Source organism: Chiloscyllium punctatum, chromosome 32 (genome assembly GCF_047496795.1).
Source record: "Chiloscyllium punctatum isolate Juve2018m chromosome 32, sChiPun1.3, whole genome shotgun sequence".
NCBI lineage: Eukaryota > Metazoa > Chordata > Chondrichthyes > Orectolobiformes > Hemiscylliidae > Chiloscyllium > Chiloscyllium punctatum.
This window is the reverse complement of record NC_092770.1, coordinates 18,365,809-18,386,240: the sequence shown is the minus strand read 5'-3', so window position 1 is coordinate 18,386,240 and position 20,432 is coordinate 18,365,809. Positions and strand designations below refer to the sequence as shown.

The 20,432-nt window shown below is 43.1% G+C and overlaps 1 protein-coding gene across 2 annotated transcripts in view; it reads left to right on the top strand.

Annotated features, from left to right (window-relative positions):
• rfx4 (regulatory factor X, 4) overlaps nucleotides 1-20,432 on the top strand; it is a 143,868-nt gene that overhangs the window by 27,564 nt on the left and 95,872 nt on the right. The window contains exons 2-5 of one of the 2 annotated variants that reach the window (XM_072551793.1): nucleotides 955-1,035; nucleotides 3,284-3,344; nucleotides 3,774-3,897; nucleotides 10,738-10,799. In XM_072551793.1, coding sequence (XP_072407894.1) covers nucleotides 955-1,035; nucleotides 3,284-3,344; nucleotides 3,774-3,897; nucleotides 10,738-10,799 — 328 coding nt within the window. Of the gene's footprint in view, nucleotides 1-954; nucleotides 1,045-3,283; nucleotides 3,345-3,773; nucleotides 3,898-10,737; nucleotides 10,800-20,432 lie in introns of both variants that reach the window. The other variant, XM_072551792.1, reaches the window with a different exon arrangement.

Genomic DNA, 20,432 nt, shown 5'->3' with positions numbered 1-20,432 from the left:
TTTTGGCTTTATGGTCTTATCCCAAGCCAGTTAGGGGAAGTATGAAATTAGACATTAACACTGCATGATAATAGGTTTATTAACAGATTGCAGCATTACATATTCAAAAGCAAAATGCTACATTGCTGGAAATCTGAAATGAGAACAAAGTGCTGGAAATAATCCAGAGATTTGGCAGCAACCTGTGGAGAGAGAAACCAATGTTTCAGTTTGATGACATATCATAAGAGAGTATGAGATACGTTAGCCCCCACTATTAAACCTTTCTGCTTCCTTGCAGTCTGGCCTTGCAAACTTTTGAAAAACCAAATGAACTGACTTACTCAATAACCACCCCTTAAAGGGTGGACTGCAGCAAAACCAGATTTTGAAAGGAAACATTGAACATTTGGATTGGACCTTAGAAGGTGGTGTTGCATTCCAGCCCCAAATGGTAACTCAAGCCTTAAGTATAAACTGACCCTGGATAACGCGAAAGGGAGAAATGTTCACAATTGGAAGTCTAAACCCCTGTCTTCCTGATAACAGGAGATGCTACCAGCCGAGAGTTCACTGTACATTAGTCTCTTTATAAGTGCTCTAGGTACTTAATTAAGCAATGACTTTCACAAGTGTACCTTTGCAATATAAATGGCAAACCCATTGACACTCAACTCCTCTCTCCTAGGAGTAGAGAGGTGTAGGGACTGTGCCTTCTGTAAATCTGGATGTAAATTCAAGAATTGACTAGAAGGTTAAGCAAGATTGTAGATTGCATAAAAACACATGAAATAGGAGCTGGAGCAAATTATAGGGTGGGCGCATTGAGTTTCGCCATCCAAATCTGTCCAGACTGGTGTGACCCAGAGAGTCAGTACTACTGAGGTCTGTGCATGTTGATAATTACACTGACTTAGAAAAGAGCCATTTCAATTGGTGAAGACTGAACGTTGGTGGATTTATTTTCTGTTACAGAGAGTTGGATTGAAAGGTGCCTCAGCGAGAGTGAAAGCAAAAGGTTTCCAAACCACACCTCATTGGGGAACGTGTCCATTGGTGAGGAACGTGAGTACTGGGTGGGTGCTTTGACTGGGAACAGGACTTCGATAACAAACAAGCCTGGAAAGAGAACAGTCCAAGGGCATTATGAAATATCATTAGCACACAGTAGCCACAGTGTGTACCATCTACAAGATGCACTACCGCAATTTGCTAAGGTTCTTCCAAAAGCACCTTCCAAAACAACAATCACTACAATCTAGAAGGACAGGGCCAGCAGATACATGGGAACACCACCACCTTCAAGTTCCCCTTCAAGTTACTCACCACCCTGACTTGGATATATATCACTGTTCCTTCATTGTCACTTGGTCAAAATCATGGAATTCCCTCCCTTCATGTCACTGGGTCAAAATCCTGGAATGCTCTCCTTTGTGACATCGTGGGTCAACTGCCCTACATGTTCTGCAGTGGTTCATAAACATAGCTCACCACTATCTTCTCAAGTGCAATTAGGGTTGGACCATGAATACTGGCCGAGCCAGTGATGCTCACATCACACCGATGATGAGAGAAGCATACGAACACGAATAATGTGGCGTCGTACTCACTCTCAAAAAAGTAATTCCCTAAATCAGTGCAAACATGACATGATAAGCATTGTGAATGCTATAACATGATGCAAATGAAAGGCATTCTTGCAGAACTCAGAGAATGGGATTGTGTATTGGTGTGTGAGGATGGGTGTATTAGTTTGAGAGGGTGGGTGTGCGATGGTGTGAGAGGGTGGGTGTGTGATGGTGTGAGAGGGTGGGTATGTGTTGGTGTGAGACAGTGGGTGTGTGTTGGAGTATAAAGGCGGGGGTGTGATGGTGTGAGAGAGTGGGTGTGCAATGTTGTGAGAGGGTGGGTGTGTGATGGTGTGAGAGGGTGGGTATATGTTGGTGTGAGGGGGTGGGTGTGTGATGGTGTGAGAGGGTGGGTATGTGTTGGTGTGAGAGGGTGGGTGTGTGATGGTGTGAGAGGGTGGGTGTGCAATGTTGTGAGAGGGTGGGTATGTGTTGGTGTGAGAGGGTGGGTGTGTGATGGTGTGAGAGGGTGGGTGTGTGTTGGAGTATAAAGGTGTGGGTGCGATGGTGTGAGAGGGTGGGTGTGCAATGTTGTGAGAGGGTGGGTATGTGCTGGAGTATAAAGGTGGGTGTGCAATGTTGTGAGAGGGTGTGTGTGTGAGATGGTGTGAGAGGGTGGGTGTGTTTTGGTGTGAGAGGGTGGGTGTGTGATGTTGGGAGAGGGTGGGTGTGTGTTAGTATATAAAGGTAGGTGTATGATGTTGGGAGAGGGTAAGTATGTGTTGGTGTGAGAGGGTGGATGTGTTTTAGTGTGAGAAGGTGGGTGTGTGATGTTGGGAGAGGGTGGGTATGTGTTGGTGTGAGAGGGTGAGTGTGCAATGGTGTGAGAGGGTGGGTGGGTGTTGGTGTACAAAGGTGGGTGTGCAATGGTGTGAGAGGGTGGGTGTGTGTTGGTGTATAAAGGTGGGTGGGTGATGTTGGGAGAAGGTGTGTGTGTGATGGTGTGAGACGTGGGTGTGTGTTGGTGTATAAAGGTGGGTGTGTGATGGTGTGAGAGCGTGGGTGTGTGTTGGTGCATAAAGGTGGGTGTGTGATGGTGTGAGAAAATGGGTGTGTGATGTTGTGAGAGGGTGTGTGTGTGATGGTGTGAGAGGGTGGGTGTGTGTTGGTGTATAAAGGTGGGTGTGTGATGTTGTGAGAGGGTGTGTGTGTGATGGTGTGAGAGGGTGGGTGTGTGTTGGTGTATAAAGGTGGGTGTGTGATGTTGTGAGAGGGTGTGTGTGTGATGATGTGAGAGGGTGAGTGTGTGTTGGAGTATAAAGGTGGGTGTGCGATGGTGTGAGAGGGCGGGTGTGTGATGGTGTGAGAGGGTGGGTGTGTGATGGTGCATAAAGGTGGGTGTGTGAGAAGGTGGGTGTGTAATGATGTGAGAGGATGGGTGTGTGTTGGAGTATAAAGGTGGGTGTGTGATGATGTGAGAGGATGGGTGTGTGTTGGAGTATAAAGGTGGGTGTGTGATGGTGTGAGAGGGTGGACGTGTGATGGTGTGAGAGGGTGGGTGTGTGATGGTGTGAGAGGGTGGGTGTGTGTTAGTGTATAAGGGTGGATATTTGATAGTGTGAAAGTGGGCTGCATGTTTGTGTGAGAGTCTAGGTGGGTGTTGATGAGAGGCATTGTGTAGAGTTCATCACTGAAAAGTTGGGACGACTCAGTTCTATTTGTTTCTGAATTAACAGATGAAGAGAAGGAAAACAACCGAGCCTCGAAACCACACTCAACCCCGGCCACCCTGCAATGGTGAGTTCATAAGTGAACGAGGCCAATCTGCCCCTCATTTTTTACCCACCCCTCTCTCTTTTCACCCTCTACTTCCTCCTATCTGCCTTTGTCTTTCTTCAATCTCTTTCTCTGCACACTCCCTCCTTCCACCATTAACAGAACATCAGTTATACAAGTGGTATGGTAATTATCAGTAATATTTTGTGGTTTTAATATAAACACTGCTGACCTTTCCTTGGATCCTGAACAATCTGAGATTTGCTGTTTGTTCAGAGCAGTGCGTTTTAATTTACTCTGTCTGTAATGATATAGAGGAAGCAATTCCTTAAAATAGCATAATCAACAGTTTAATAACAGAATTTCTATCATATAGAAAATCATTGATGTTCCCGCTCTGAAGGAAGGCTACACTGGATAAATGATTAACCTCATTTCTGTTCCATTCAGGCTTGAGGAGAACTATGAGATTGCAGAAGGAGTCTGTATACCTCGCAGTGCTCTGTACATGCACTACCTGGACTTCTGTGAGAAGAATGACACACAGCCAGTTAATGCAGCAAGCTTTGGCAAGGTGAGCAGTTGGCTCAGTAACCTGGGCAGGGCACATTTGGTAACCAGAGGTGAACCAGCTTGGTAGCCTGTAAGGTTGGACGTGCACTGGCATAGTGACTGGGAGTGAGTTCGCTCAGTGGCTGTGGAGTAGTAGAGTTGGCGGTTCCTGGCGCAGTGTGGAAAGAGCAAGGGTTGAAGAATGAGCTTGCTTGGTAGCCAAGAGTTAACCGGCCTTGGGAAGCCGGGTGGAGAGTGAGTCCGGCTTTGGAACTGGGAGCGAGCCATCTTTTGAAAGCTTCTGCTTGTGACATTCTGAAATTTAAGAAACAATTTTCTAAGCTGCAATGTTTCATGTCAAAATGTTGAAAGTGCACCAGGAAATATCTAAAAGGAACAACCTTTTGTTGAAATCCTTGCAGTATTTTCAAATAATTATCACAAAATCCTCTCCAAAGTTAGGTTAATAAACTGTAAAGCATTTAAATGGATCAGTGAATTCTGTCTCATCTTCCAGCCAAGGGGTATTTAGCCAGATTACCAACATTACAAGACGCTCCCACTGCTTCAAACCAGGCTTTCTCAATCTCTGTGTGTGTCTGTGGGTGTCTCTGTGCGTGTCTCTGTCTTGATCTCTGTGCGTCTGTGTGCGCCTCTGTGTGTGTCTGTATCTCTATGCGTGTCTCTGTCTCAATCTCAATGTTTCTCTCTTTCCGTATCCATATCTGTGCGTATCTCTGTCTCACTTTGTCTGTCTGACTTTCTTTTCCTATGTCTTTAGCTCTATGTGTCTCTCTGTCTCAATCTCTCTCTCTCTCTGTCCCTGTGTGTGACTCTGTCTCACTTTACCTGTCTGTCTGCCTGTGTCTCTTTCCTTGTGTCTTTAGCTCTGTGTGTCTCTGTCTCAATCCCGCTCTCTCTTCCCAGTGTCTTTACCTCTGTGTGTCTATGTCTCACTCTCTTTTCCTGTGTCTTTATCAATATTTGTGTTTCTTTTCTCCTTGAAACATGTCTCCCAGTGCTTCTTTCTCTCTCACATTCCAAACTGTTTATTTCTTCCCCTGTGTGGTTCTGTGTGTGCATGCGTGTGAGAGCATGTGTCTATGTGAGTGTGTGATTGTGTGTTTGTGCTACCTGCACAGTCTCAATATTTCTCAGGCTCTGTAATACTGTATATTTGTCTCTCAAATGCACATGCTTTGATTCTCTGCATGTCTCTTTCTGTGATGCTGTCTCTCTTTGTGACGTGGATTCAGGTTCAAACCCAATTGTTATGGTAACCACAACTCGTGTACAAAACAGAATCACAGCCTGCTTTATTAATGTGACTTTTGACAGTTTTCTTGGACAAACCAAATCAACTAAAGATAGCTCCATCTCTTCGGTGTTTTAGAGTTTAGATTACATTCAAATCAGAACCACACAACTTTCTATTCTTTAAACCAAAGTAGAATGCCAGGACATAAAGAGGAATTGATGTAGCAGGGTCAAGTCTTTGGAGTAGCTTTAAGTCATCAATATGGTGAACCTGTCTCACCCACCTGCCCACAAATCCCAGACAGATCCTTGTAGATTGCCATCCTTAAATTGCTACTACTCCCTACACACTTCAAGAACTGAAACACCAGATCTAGGCTCATTTCTAACCTGAAAATGCTTTCAAGAGAAGGCATTGTGGTGGCACACTGACTCAGTGAAATTGTGAAGTCAGCTGCAGAACAGAATTTTCAGTTTCAGTCCCTCCCGTTGAAGCAAAACCCAGGGATGCGGGATGTGAGAGAAAGTTCTTTGTCTGCAAAGTTGGCCAGAGTAGGTTGTGTTTTCCCACAGCTTTGGGCAGTTCACTAAGACCGTACATGTGGATCTTAAAGGATAGGGGGAGGGATTAATGTGCAATTAAAGAGGCAGCAGAAGGCAGTGATGTTCTGGAATGTTAGATCAGTAGCTGGAACAGCAGGGGTGTCCTTTAGCCAAGCTTCATTGAATTCATACAAAAAGCAAGGGCTGTGTCTGTGTCTGCTCATTTATCACACAGCCAGGCAAACTGCAGCAACTTTCAAACTCCCATCTTCTATTTGCGAAACTTTCAGCGATGAAATTAAAACTAGCTGCTCTGCCAGTTCAGAGCAAACCTGGTTTTCACTAGGGAACATTTCCACGCACACACAGTTTCCCAGAGAAAACACTTTCATTGCCTGCCCATAGATTTTATTGCAAGCCAAGTAAACGGGGCTTCTCTCTCTTTCTGTCTCTCACGCAATATAATTTCCAGCCTTTGTTACTCCAGCAAGGCAGTGCATTTACATAAATTTACATAAGTGAAATTATTCCTGGAATAAGTTTACTTGTGGAAGATATGCAAATAAGCAATATCCCTTTTAATCTCTCAGCATGTATTTACTGGAAGGTTTCAGGTCTTGACTCTAGCTTTTCCATTGTTTGAATCGGAAACTTTCTCACACTTAATAATATGTCAAGAGCAACAGAGAAATGTAAAGGTGGATGGAGTATTCTTTTTGTAAAAATAATTGACAGACGCTTGAAAATTGAAATCAAAAAGGGAAATACTGGACATAGCCAGGCAGTATATGTGGGGGAAACTGGACACATTAACGTATCCGGTGCAGATCCTTTGTTCAGTCAAAGTGTTTCACCCTGACAGACTCACTCAGAGTGGACCACTCCACTGATCTGGGCTGCATTGAATACTTGCAGCAACTTACATTAATTAGTGCTTTTAATATATTGCTACATGCCAAGGTACCCCATAGGAGTGTTATAAAGCGTGATTTGACTCAAGCAGATGTCCGTTAAAGGAGGTATTGATTGAGAACATGTATATTTACAAATTAGGAGTAGGCCATTTGGCCCCAATCCCTGCTGCAACATTCGATAAGATTGTGGTTGATCTGATTGTTTTTCATTCATTCACGGGATGTGTGCATTGCTGGCTAATACAACATTTATTGCCCATCCCTAACTCTCAGAAGACAGTTAAAGGTTAACCACATTGCTGTAGGTTTGGAGTCACATGTAGGCTAGGGACGGGCAGCAGGTTTCATTTCCTTAAGGACACTAAGGAGCCAGATGAGTTTTCACAACAAACAACAGCAGCTTACATGGTCACCATTAGGTCAGTTCCTTATTCCAGATTTTACAGAATTAAAATGTCACCATTTGCCATGTTGTGACTTGAGTCCATGTCTCCCCGAATATAAACTGGATTACCGTAACAGACGCACTGCAACGTTGCCTCCCAAACCTGTAGCCTCAACTCCACATTCCCATCTATCCCTGGTAACCATTAACTCTCTTGTTAGTCACAAATGTATTTATTGCTGCTTTAAAAATATTCAGGGCTGCACAGTGACTCAGTGGTTGGCACTGCTGCCTCACAGCACCGGGGACCTGGGTTTGATTCCAGTCTTGGGTGACTGTCTGTGTCAGTTTCCTTTCGGTGCTCCGGTTTCCTCCCAAAGATGAGCAGGTTACATGGATTGGCCACGCTCACTTTCCCTGTAGTGTCCAGGGACATGCAGGTGGATTGACCATGGTTAATGCAAGGATAGGGTAGGACACTCTTCAGAGGTTCAGTACAGATGGGCTGAACAACCTCCATCTGTGCTGTAGGGACTCTATGACTCTGCTTCCACCAATTTCTGGGGAAAAAAAATTCACAAATTTGCAACCCTCTCAGAGAAAGAGAATTCTCATCGCCTCTGTCTTAAATGACAGGTCCTCTACATTTAAACTGTGCTCTCTAGTTGTAATCTGCTCTACAATGCAATTTTTTTTATGATCTATCCTGTCAAATCCACTCAAGATCATGAATGTTTCAGTGAGATGGAAACACTCCCAAACTGTTCATATGTGAAAATGTCAACCCCTGGGTCTTAGGACTGCTGCTAATGTAATGATGTCCTTTTTTGAATAAGGAAACCAAAACTGAACACAGTAGTCCATGTGGATGACCTTTTAGAATGGAGATGATGAGGAACTTCTTCAGCCAGAGAGTGGCGAATCTATGGAATTCATTGCCACGGAGGGCTGTGGAGGCCAGGTCATTGAGTATATTTAAGACAGAGATAGATAGGTTCTTGAGTATCAAGGGTTACGGGGAGAAAGCAGGAGAATGGGGTTGAGGAAGTTACCAGCCATGATTGAATGGAGGTGCAGACTCGATAAGCTGAATGGCCTAATTTCTGCTCCTATGTCTTATGGTCTTATGTGATCTTATCAGTGTCCTGTATTAAAGATAACTTTTAAAAAGTTTGTTAAAGGAAGAAAGAGAGATCAGGTAATGGAGAGAGGTTCAAGGAAAGTAAGTACAGAGCTTAGTGCCTTGGTAGCTGAATGCGAATGGTTAATCAGATAAAATTGAGATTGCTGAAGAAGTCAGAATTGGAGGAATTTGGAAATTTTGGAGGGTTGTAGGGTGGATGGAGATTACAGATCTGGTTATGTACGAGGCTATGAAGGGATTGGAAAACAATCATGGGCAGGTTGAAATGGAAGCCAGTGTAGGTCAGCGATCACAACATGACGGGTGAATGGAACTTGGTGCAAGTAAGGACATGGGCAGCACCTTTTTGGGCCTCAGGTTTCCGAAGAGTAAAATACAAGGCTGGCATGGGGTAGACTGGAATATTCAAGCTTAGAAGTCACAAAGACAAATCTGTCAAAATGGATGGTCTGAGTGATGCTGCAGTTATGCGACCAGGGTAAATTATGTCTGTGTGTGTCCCTTTGGGTGCTCCGGTTTCCTCCCACAATCCAAAGATGTGCAGGTTAGGTGAATTGGCCATGCAAAATTGCCCATAATGTTCAGGGATGTGTAGGTTAGGTGCATTACTCAGGGATAAATATAAAATAATAGGATGGGGAATGGGTTACTCTTTGGAGAGTCGGTGTGGATTTGTTGGGCCGAATGGCCTGTTTCCACACTGTAGGGATTCTATGAAGCAAGGTTTGCGAATAGTCCGGTTTCATCCTTAGGCTGTGTCCAGTGAGGCTGTGTGTTGGTGGGTGGGCAGGTTGGGTAGAAAGGGAATGGAGTTTGTGACAGGGGCTAAAGAGGTTTCAGCTTTCCCATAATGTAGCTTGGAGGAAATTTCTGCTGGATGTCAAATAAGCAATCTGCAAACTATAGAGAGAGGGAAAACGAGAGACAGATGGGTGTGAGGGAAAGCTGGATAGAGGGAAAACTAATACTGTACTTTCTCATGCTGTCGCTGGGATACAGTATGCAGATTAAAAAAACAAGAGGAGTCCAAATATATGTCAATCTCCCTGGGAACTGAATCTAGAAAATCAAGGTAAAATATAACCGAGAGGAAAGCAGGTTTAGAGAGTCAAGAATAGTCGATCCTTACCTTAGTCACTATTTTCAAGCCAGAAATTCTGACCTGTCTTTTATATTTTCAATGAGAATTCTCCAATCTATGATTGTAACAGAAACAGTCTAATTTAAACATGTTGTGGAGGTGCCAGTGTTGGACTGGGGTGGACAAAGTGAAAAATCATACAACATCAGGTTATGGTCCAACAGGTTTATTTGGAAGTACAAGCTACCTGACAAAGGAGCAGAGTTCTGAAACCTTGCACTTCCAAATAAACTTGTTGAACTATAACCTGGTGTTGTAGGATTTTTAATTTTAACATGTTACACTGCAGTGACCTCTCCTTCCAGTAAAGACATTGCTGTACCACTGCTGATGGGAGACTGTAATTACAATGTGACTTATTGTTATCTTATGAGGAAAGGTTGGAGAGACTGGGCTTGTTTCCATTGGTACTTAGAAGAGTGAGGACTGACTTGATTGAAGTATACAAGATCCTGAATGGTTTTGACAAAGTGGACATGGAAAGGATGTGTCCTCTTGTGAGTCGGTCCAGAATTAGAGTGCACTGTTCTAAAATTAGTTGTTGCCTTTTTAAGACAGAGATCAGAAGAATTTTATTTTCTGTCAGAGTGGTGGTGTGACTTTCAAACTCTGTCTCAGAAGGGGAATGAAAAGTTATCAGATGTAAATGGGAATGTGGAATTCAGAGAACAAACAGATTGACCATAGTCTTATTGAATGGTGGAGTAGGCTCGAAGGGCTGAATACTTCTGCTCCTAATTCTTAAATTTGTGAGATGTGTTTATGTAGGTAAGGAGGCAGTGGGGCCTTATCTACCAGCTGGAAAGCCAGCAATAGCCCACAGTTGCCTCTTATAAGGCCTGTCAAGCAAAGGGCAGTCATGGCCCTTTCCCAGAATTGAGGACCCTGGAGCCAGATGTCCCTCCCTCCAAGAGCTTCTGACCAATCAGAAGTTAGCAGCTCTTCATTGTACCCAACTGAGGCCTAGTATTGTTGATGGAGACCTGCAAAGGTGTGTGATCGGAGGAAGTGTTCCCAGCTTGGGATTTGCAGAGGAGGGAATTCATCAGCAAGAGCTGGGGATGGAAAGCTCTCAACAACCCCCAACCAAGATGCCAGGAGCTTAAATCAGGCCAGAAACCACTTCTGCTGAAGTGACTGTTTCCCCTGGATTGACTTGATTCTCCAGTTGGGAGAAAAGTGTTCCACTCAGAAATGAATGCTAAGGTCTTCTCAACTAAAACTTAAAACAATCTGTTCTGAAATTAAATTAATGACCTTTATCCATTGACACTACAGCAGTTCTCCCAGGCATTTGACTGTGATCACACACCTTTTTAGAACTGATACACTTAGGTCACTGCTCCAAATTGATTTTCTGGCTTTTGAAAAAAATATTCACAGAACTGACTCACATCCATTTGTACATTTCATCACAAAATCTTACAAGGGATGGTGAATTAAAACCATTCTGATGGGCTTTTCTGACTTTTATTTAGATAATTCGACAGCAATTTCCACAATTAACAACGAGAAGATTGGGAACAAGAGGCCAGTCAAAGTGAGTAACCAACTTTGCATTTGCATTTAACTGGAATTTTACTTGTGGCTGCACGCAGTACGGAATCTTTAGAGATATACAGGATATATCGTGGTGCAACGGGTTGTGTCACTACCTCTGGGCAAGAAAATCTGGACTCATGTCCCACTCCAGGACTTGTCAGTAAAGGGAGATGTATTTGTGCTGTGGCTGTATGGCTTGATTAACCTTTGTAAAAATCTTTCCAATACATTGTGATGGTGGGCTACAAGAAGAGGAGTTTCCTGGTCAGCTATCCTCTAAGAGCCAATGGAAAACCACAGCATGGAGCCATTCATTGGAAACCCAGGGCCCAATCCTCACAAATAAGGGTAGGAGAAAAGACGGGCAGGCATCTATCTCTCTGGTCACCATTATATTGTTTCTTTTTGTAGCAGCGATTTGATCATGGAAGCAGATTTAAAAATTTCGATCTAAATGAAGCATCTGCCGCTGCAGCAAATTCAGTCTATTTTGGCAAAAACCAATCAAATTGCAAGGTAGCAGAATAAATAACCAGAGTTTGGTGCCTGGGAGTATGACGTTATTGCAATCAAGAGACTTGGTTGAAGGAAGGGCATGATGGTTGGCAACTAAATGTTCCAGGATATAGACGCTTCAGAAGGAGAGGGAGGGAAGTAAAAGAGGGGGTGAAGTTGCATTGCTGGTCAGGGACGATATCACGGCTGGGCTAAAGGAGGACACTATAGAGAAGTTGAGTAGTGAGGCATTATGGGTGGAGCTGAGAAATAAGAAGGGTGCAATTACATTGTTGGGGCTGTATTACAGGCCTCCCAACAGTGAACGTGAGGTAGAAGGACAAATAGGTAAACAGATTATAGAAAGATGTAGAGGCAATATGGTAGTGGTGATGGGAGATTTTAATTTTCCCAACATTGACTGGGATACACTTAGCGTCAGAGGTCTGGATGGAGTAGAATTTGTAAGAAGGGTCCAGGAGAGTTTTCTAGAGCAGTATGTCAATAGCCTGACGAGGGAAGGGGCCATTTTGGACCTGGTACTGGGGAACGAGCCAGGACAGGTGGTGGAAGTTGCAGTTGGGGATTTCTTTGGGAACAGTGACCACAATTCTGTAAGTTTTAGAATACTCGTAGATAAAGAAGACAGTGGTCCTAAGGGAAGAGTACCCAAACTGGGCCAAGGCCAATTATATCAAAATTAGGCAGGAGCTCAGAAATATGGATTGGACACAGCTATTTGAAGGGAAGTCCACATTTAAGATGTGGGAGGCTTTCAAAGATAGGTTAAAGATAGTGCAGGATAGGCATGTCATGTTGAAAGGCGAAGGATAGATTTGTGAACTGTGGATGACAGGAGAAATTGTACGAGGTAAAAAAGGAGAAATTGTACGACTAGCCAAGAGGAAAAGGGAAGCGTACATAAGGTCCAGGCAGCTAAGAACAGAACGGGCCCTGGAAGAATATCAGAAGAGTAGGACAAGTTTTAAATGAGTAATCAAGTGGGCTAGAAGGGGTCATGAAATAGCTTTAGTGAGCAGAATTAAGGAAAATCCCAAAGCATTTTATTCTTATATAAGAAGCAAGTGGGTAACTAGAGAAAGGATTGGTCCACTAAAGGATAACGAAGGAAGGCTGTGTGGTGAACTTGAGCGAACGGGTGAGAGTCTGAACGAGGTGAGAGAGGAAATAGCTGGGGCCCTGACAGATATCTTTGTGGCATCCTTAAACACAGGTGAGGTGCCGGAGGACTGGAGAATTTCTCATGTTGTCCCCCTGTACAAGAAGGGTAGTAGGGATATTCCGGGTAACTACAAACCAGTGAGCCTGATGTTAGTGGTGGGAAAGTTGCTTGAGAAGGTACTGAAGGATAGGATCTATTTATATTTAAAAAAGAATGGGCTTATCAGTGATAGGCAACATGGTTTTGTGCGGGAGAGATCGTGCCTTACCAACTTAATAGAGTTCTTCGAGGAAGTGACCAAGTTGATAGATGAAGGAAGGGCTGTTGATGCCACATACATGGACTTTAGTAAGGCATTTGATAAGGTTCCCTGTGGTAGACTAATGGAGAAAGTGAAGTCATATAGTGCGCAGTGTGTTCTAGCTAGGTGGACAAAGAACTGGTTGAGCATCAGGAGACAGAGAGTAGTAGTTGAAGGGAGTTTCTCGAAATGGAGAAAGGTGACCAGTGGTGTTCCACAGGGTCAGTACTGGGGCCACTGTTGTTTGTAATATACATAAATGATCTGGAAGAGGGCACTGTTGGTTTGATCAGCAAGTTTGCAGATGACATGAAGATTGGTGGAGTAGCAGAAAGCATAAGGGACTGTCAGAGAATACAGGAAGATATAGGTAGACTGGAGAGTTGGGTGGAAAAGTGGCAGTTGGTTTTCAATCCAGACAAATGTGAGGTGATGCATTTAGGCAAGACTAATTCTGAAGCGAATTATACAATGAATGGAAGAGCCTTGGGAAAAGTTGATGGGCAGAGAGATTTGGGAGTGCAGGTCCATTGTACCCTGAAGGTTGCTGCACAGGTGGATAGAGTGATCAAGAAGGCATATAGAATGCTTGCCTTCATTGGACAGGGTATTGAGTATAAGAGCTGGCAAGTCATATTAAAATTGTACAAGACATTGGTTCAGCCGCATTTAGATTACTGTGTACAGTTCTGGTCGCCACATTACCAAAAGGATGTGGACGCTATGGAGAGGGTGCTGAGAAGATTTACGAGGCTGTTGTCTGGTATGGAAGGTGCTAGCTATGAAGAGAGGTTGGGTAGGTTAGGTTTATTTTCATTAGAAAAAAGGAGATTGATGGGGAACCTGATTGAGATCTACAAAATCATGAAGGGTATAGACCGGGTGGATAGAGACAAACATTTTCCCAGGGTGAAGGATTCCATAACGAGAGGTCACGCTTTCAAGGTGAGAGGTGGAAAGTTTAAGGGGATACACATAGCAAGTACTTCACACAGAGGGTGGTAGGTGCTTGGAACGCGTTGCCAGCAGAGGTGGTAGAGGCAGGCATGGTCGATTCATTTAAGGTGCGTCTGGGACAGATGCATGAGAAGGTGGTGAACAGAGGGATATAGATGTTTAGGAATTGAACTACAGGTTTAGACAGTACATTTCGATAGACTCAGACTTGGAGGGCCGAAGGGCCTGTTTCTGGGCTGTAAGCTTTCTTTGTTCTTTGTTCTATAATAGGAAGAACTTGAATAAAATATAATTTGAATGAAATGATTTTGGAAACTGCAATTTCCTTCTCCTCGGCTCTTCTACTGAAAGGTCGGTCCTACATGACCTTATAGAGGTTTATAACATCATGAGGAGCATGGATAGGGTAAATAGACAATGTCTTTTCCCTGGGGTGGTGGAGTCCAAAACAAGACGGTCTAAGTTTAAGGTGAGAGGGAAAGATTTCTAAAGGGCCTTTTTCATGCAGACAACGGTGGGTATATGGAACGAGCTGCCAGAGAAATTGGTGGAGGCCGGTACAATAACAGCGTTTAAAAGGCATGTGGACGGGTATATGAATAGGAAGGGTTTAGAGAAATATGGGCCAAATGCTGGCAAATGGAACTAGATTAATTTTGGATACCTGATCAGCATGGGTGAATTGGACCAAAGCGTCTGTTTCCGTGCTGTAGCAATTCTTTGACTCTAATAACCTATGACTTTACCCACAGATAGGTATGGTACCCAGCGTCAGCTGGAACAGGGGTCAAACTGTATATGTCTGATCCACACTAGTCATTCAAGCCAACTGACCCCTCCACGGGTGTGAGTTGCTGTCACAACATGCACTTTTACAGGTATGTTGTTACTTAGAACTTGTGATGGTGCAGGCTCTAATTTCTATCCATTACACAGTTGTCCAGGAATCTCTCCCGATCTCACTAGCTTTGTGTGTGTATGTGTCGGAAGGGTTGTCAAATTGATCCTGTGTGGCTGAGATATAAATACGTCTTCCTTAGCCATCAAATCCAGGGTTGGGATTTAAACCTGGAGTTTCTGACTCAGAAGTGAAGGCACTACATGCTGAAACAGAGGGCCTCCTCAGTTTAAATACAAAAAGTACATAAAACAGGAAATATTTTACAGAAATAAGTGACTGCATGTCAACCAGATCCCACAGAGAATGGCATTTCAGGTCATAACAAAGATTTAAGCAGCAGTTCTATTCAGCAGATTGTGAACAACAGATACATTTACTCATGTAAGGGTGGGAGTCTACATCTTGATAATTTACGTTCTGAAAACACTAAAGTGTTCCTCATTTTGCTTGTGCCTATGGAACTTGGGTGACAATTTAACTCTATGTGGAAACAAGATTTCTATCAAACTTGTGACAAAGATGGGGGAATCCTGGGAAGAGATACCCTGAGGTAAAATCAGAATGCTGCTCAAAACTGTCCTCTAAATGAATGAAGATACTTATTAAAATTAATTTGCTACAAGTTGAAACTTCTAAAAAGCTAGCAATAGAATAGGTATCATTCTGTAGGGTCAATTAACAATCTCTATTTATGACTTTGGCTTTTGTGTATTATTTTTATTAGTGGAGATATATTACATGCTGTGAACTGTGATTTATGCTGTCCATGTTGGATCACTGTACTTTTGCTCAGTCATTTGTGGACCTGTATCTCAAAATGCTATAACTGCTCTGTGTTTCAAGTCTCTTAGCAGTCAGCAAATATTGCTTAACATGGGCTTGAAACCCCTTTTATTTGCCTACATGTAAATCCTATGTCCACTCCTTAAAGTTTATCCATGTTCTTTTCCAACTTCCTATTCACAAAATGCTGCATCTTCTAACTTAGCATCGTCTGCAAGACCCTCTATCTCTTCATTCAAAGCATTAAAAAAACTTGCTGAAAAGATAGACATATTGTCAAAGATTTTCATTGTGCACTTGTCAGGATAAACACAAGAATGCCAAATTTCAAACAATTATGACCATTTATAGCACACAAAACAAAGAAGCTGACTGGTGGGCAAGTTGACTGTGATTGGTTGAGGCATTATTGTGGAGAAAGCAACAGCTAATCAGAGTTGATTTGTCAGCCAATTAACTCCCTTATACTAATTAAACTAATTATAAATTATACTAATTTAGTATAAATTAGTGTGATCATTTGAAATTTGGCATTCATGCATTTGTCCTGAAGATGAAAAGTTTTGACAACATGTCCCTCTTTTCAATCTTCAAGTTCAATATTACCGAGTGATTCATTAATAAAAACAGAAAAGCTGAGATTCGAGGACGGGTTTCAGTTCGGAACATCATTCATGAGGAGGCAGTGGCATAATGTTAATGTCCATGAACTGGTAATCGAGAAATCCAGAGGAATCCTCTGGGGACATTGCTTTGAATCCCCCAGGGCAGATGGTGAAATGTGAATCCAATAGGGAAAAAAACAATCTGGAATTAAAAACTAGCCTAATGGTGACCATGTAACCATTATTGTAAAAACCCATCTGCTTCACTAATGTCCCTTAGGGAAGGAAATTTGTTGTGGCTACATGTGATTCTAGGCCCATGGCAACGTGTTTGACTCTTAACTGTCCTGAATGGCCCTTACAGACCTCTTGGATCGAGGCAATTGGGAATAGGCGATAAATCTTGGCCCAGCAAACAACACTCACACACCATGATACATTTTTAAAAAGTACATTCTGCAGCCAAAGCCCATTCCCCCAGCCCTCATGATTGAAGCATGATGTGAAATTATACCCAATTTTGGGCACTTTTATTTCCGAGAGTTGATTAGCTAGATTGTTTCCTCAGGAAGTCTAATGAACAGCAATCAATAAGCTGAGGGCAGCTGCATTGGCATTTCATTTCCTCTCAAGGTGTGGGCACCCCTGGCAAGGTGACATTTATTGATGTTGCCCTAACCATGTTGGTGGAGAGGTTGGGGTTGATTTTAACCGACCCTGCTGACAAAGTTTGAAGGCTAGGGGTGGGGCTACAGGTGGGGTTTGTGGTGAGCAAAGTGCATAAAGTCCAGTGTGTGACCTTCCGCCTACCACCAAGCCCAGCAACGTTAGATACACAGGTTGGTGTTGAGCAAGGAAGAGGGTGTAGGGAATCCACTTCCTCAAAGACCACCTCCACCACTCCCCACTTGAATACTTAACTTGCTCAAATCATACTCCTGATTCTCCCCTGTATTAGCTGTAAAATCCCTCCCTGCTGCCTAATGGCACTAACCACAATACTCCTTAAGCCACATCCTATCCCTTAGATTGATGTCTATAAGGGCCTTTCCACCTTTCACTTTTATCACTGCCCTTAGAATCACTCATCTGTTCGTTCTTTAAAAGAGGGTGCTGTTTCTCAAGAGCCATCACTACTCCAGATTTCCAGGGAATCCCATATGATCCCATCCACCAGCTCTCTTTTTCCATCTTGCCTGTCCTCTTTATTTCTTCCCTGCAGAGTTCTGTCATTGACTGTGTCTTGACCTTGACCAGGTTGTTCTGCTACAACGCGTGTTTCGTTAACACAAATTTACTGGAACATGATTTGATGAATCGGGGACAAAGTTTCTATCGTGCAAACTTTTAAAATGTGTGTTGGCTGTAACATGGTTACATTGCCAACACCTTAAATGACGTTTCTAAAGCACGGTTCTTGTATAAATGCGGGGGTCACACAAGAACACAATCATTGCGTTAAAGAAGAACTACCTGTAGTCTTGGTGGGTGCCATTGGTGACTAACGGCTGTTATGCAAAAGGGTGCGACAGTGAATAGATTCCCCCACTCCAGAGTCACTGCCTGGCCCATTTTGACAGGTACTTAGTTCAGGAGTTGCGTGAGGACATTGAGTCTGGCTTTGGTAATTCATTCGGATAAGTTACTACAAATCCGAGTCCCATTAATTTATTTGTTGAGCACTCATACCCAAAGGTAAGTTTAACTTTACCCCACCTGTCTCTCAGGATCATGGATCCCATTGCCATCTTTCTCTCACTGTAACCTGCTTAGCTTGATCGTCAATATAAATGTCCACACAGTGGGGTGTATCCCCACTTGGAAATCCCCCAGTTGCAGTTTCTGACTCTGTCTACAGTACAATGTGCTGTTGCCCAAATTTGCTACCAGTTTAGGTTCTAAGTTAAAAATCACACGACACCAGGTTATAGTCCAATAGGTTTAATTGGAAGCACTCTAACTTTCGGAGCGACACTCCTTTATCCGGTGGTACCCTCAGAGAGAAGAAATTTCTCCTCATCTCTGTCTTAATATACAACCCTTTATTCTGGTGCTAGACTCTCCCACAAGGGGAGACAACCTTTTTGACCTGTCAAGTCTTCCAAGAATCTTGTATGTTTCAATAAAGTCTCCTCTTGTTCTGAATTCCAATGAGTGCAGGCCCAACCCACTTAACCTCTCCTCATAACTATCTGTCTCCATTCTTGATAGCAAACTAGTGAACCTTCTCTGGACTGTCTCCATGGCCAGTATATCTTTCATTTGATAAGGGACCCAAAATGTTCCCGGTATTGCAGCTATGGTTGACAAATGCCTTATATAGTTTGTTGCAAACTCCTTGGTCCCATTAGAGATCCTCCAGCAAAGATTATCCATCCCCAACTCAGTCACTTGAACAAAGCCCCTTCCTCCTCACTACATACAACCCTCACCCTCCCCTGCTGGGACCCCTGACTTATTTGGACTCTCCTGGGTGAAAGGACCACCCATAATCCCAGCAATGGCCCATGGTGGGGCTGGTGGGTTTACAGCACTTCTGACTGGCTGATAGCTGCTGAAGGACAGGTTCTCCATCCAGGACTTCAGGTAATACTGTACCCAGCTATTCCTGTCAACATTTTAGCCCTAGAGGTATGGAGAACATAGCATCCTGTAAAAGCCAGCTCAATGCTTCCACTTGTGAGAAAACAGAAATGATAACTAGAGGCCATCAATATCAAAAGGTACCCAAGAAATCCAATAAGGAATTCAGAAGAAACATTTTTACTGGAGAATGATTGGGATGTGGAATTTGTTACGACAGAAAGTGGTTGAATCAAGGGGTATAACTGCATTTAGAGGAAGCCAGACAAGCAGATGAGGGAGAAAGGACTAGAGTTATAATTATAGATTTAGATCAGGGAAGATGGGAGGAGGATTGATTGAAGCATGGATTGGTTGGGCTGAATGGCCTGTTTCCGTGATGTATCTTCCAAGTAATTCCAAGTAAGTGACTAGAGTGGACATGACGAAGCTGATCCTACAATGTCACCAAATCAGGAGTTCCAAGATTTTGATCCAGTGATGTTGGAAATACATTGATACCTTAAGTATATTTCGAAGTCAGGATAAGGTACAACTTGGAGGAGAATTTGGAATTGACGTGTTCCGAGCCCATCACTGTTCCCATGTATCTCTATACTGAAGATGTCCTCAGAGAAGAGAAGATTGAGACGGAGATTTGATTGAAATGTTAAAAACCATGAGGGGTCTGGACAGGTTGGATGCGGAGAAATTGTGTCAGTGGTGGTAGGATGGAGAAACAAAGGACACTTATTTAAGGTGATCAATAAAAGAACTAAAAGTGACATGAGGAAAAACAATATTCCACAAAGAGTGGCTGGGATTTAAAATGTATCTCCTGAATGTGTGCTGGACATAGCTTTCAAACGTAATTCAGGGAAAGAAAGGGGACCAAGTCTCGATAAAATGTTCTCATGGAGACCTGAAACAAATATATTTAGCCTTTCTTTTGAGGCATTCATGGGATGTGGGCATACTTACAGAAGGCAGGTAAAAGTCAACCACATTTCTCCCAGGGTCATATATGGGCCAGACCAGGTAAGGGGAACAGATTTCTTTCCCTAAAAGACATTAGTGAAACAGATGTGTCTTGTTTTTGCAATAATTGACAATAGTCACCATTACTGAGGCTAGATTTAAATTCTAGATTTATAAATTGAATTCAAAATGTACTGGCTGTAATAGTGGGACATGAACCCATTTGAATCCAAATTGCCTGAGACACGAGATTATCAATCCAGTGACATTTCCATTATGTACCACCTTCCCCGATGCATCAGAGGTCTGAGGTTTTAAATGAGTACTTGTATCAGTTTTCACCATAAAAAAGGACAATGTATAGAAGGTGTAGAAATCAGGGAGGGGAACTGTAGCATGTTTGAATAAATTAACATTAAAGCAGAGGAGGTATGAATAGTGTCATAGAGTCATACAGCATGGAAACAGACCCCAGACCAACTCATCCATGTTAATCAGGTTTCCCAAACTAAACCAGTCCCATTTGTCTGCATTTGGCCCATATCCCCCTAAACCTTTCCTATTCATGTACCTGTCCAAATGTCTTTCAAATGTTGTAAATGTACCTGCATTTACTACTTCCTTTGGCAGTTCATTCCACATACAAACTACCCTCTGCGTGAAAAAGTTGCTGCTCAGGTCTCTTTTAAATCTTTCTTCTCTCACCTTAAAATTACGCCCTAAAGTTTTGAACTTGCCTATCCTAGGGAAACGACCTTTGCTATTTACCTTATCTATACCCCTCATGATTTTATAAACCTCTATAAGGTCACTCCCCAACCTTCTACGCACCAGTGAAAAAAGGTCTCAGCCTATCCAGCCTCTCC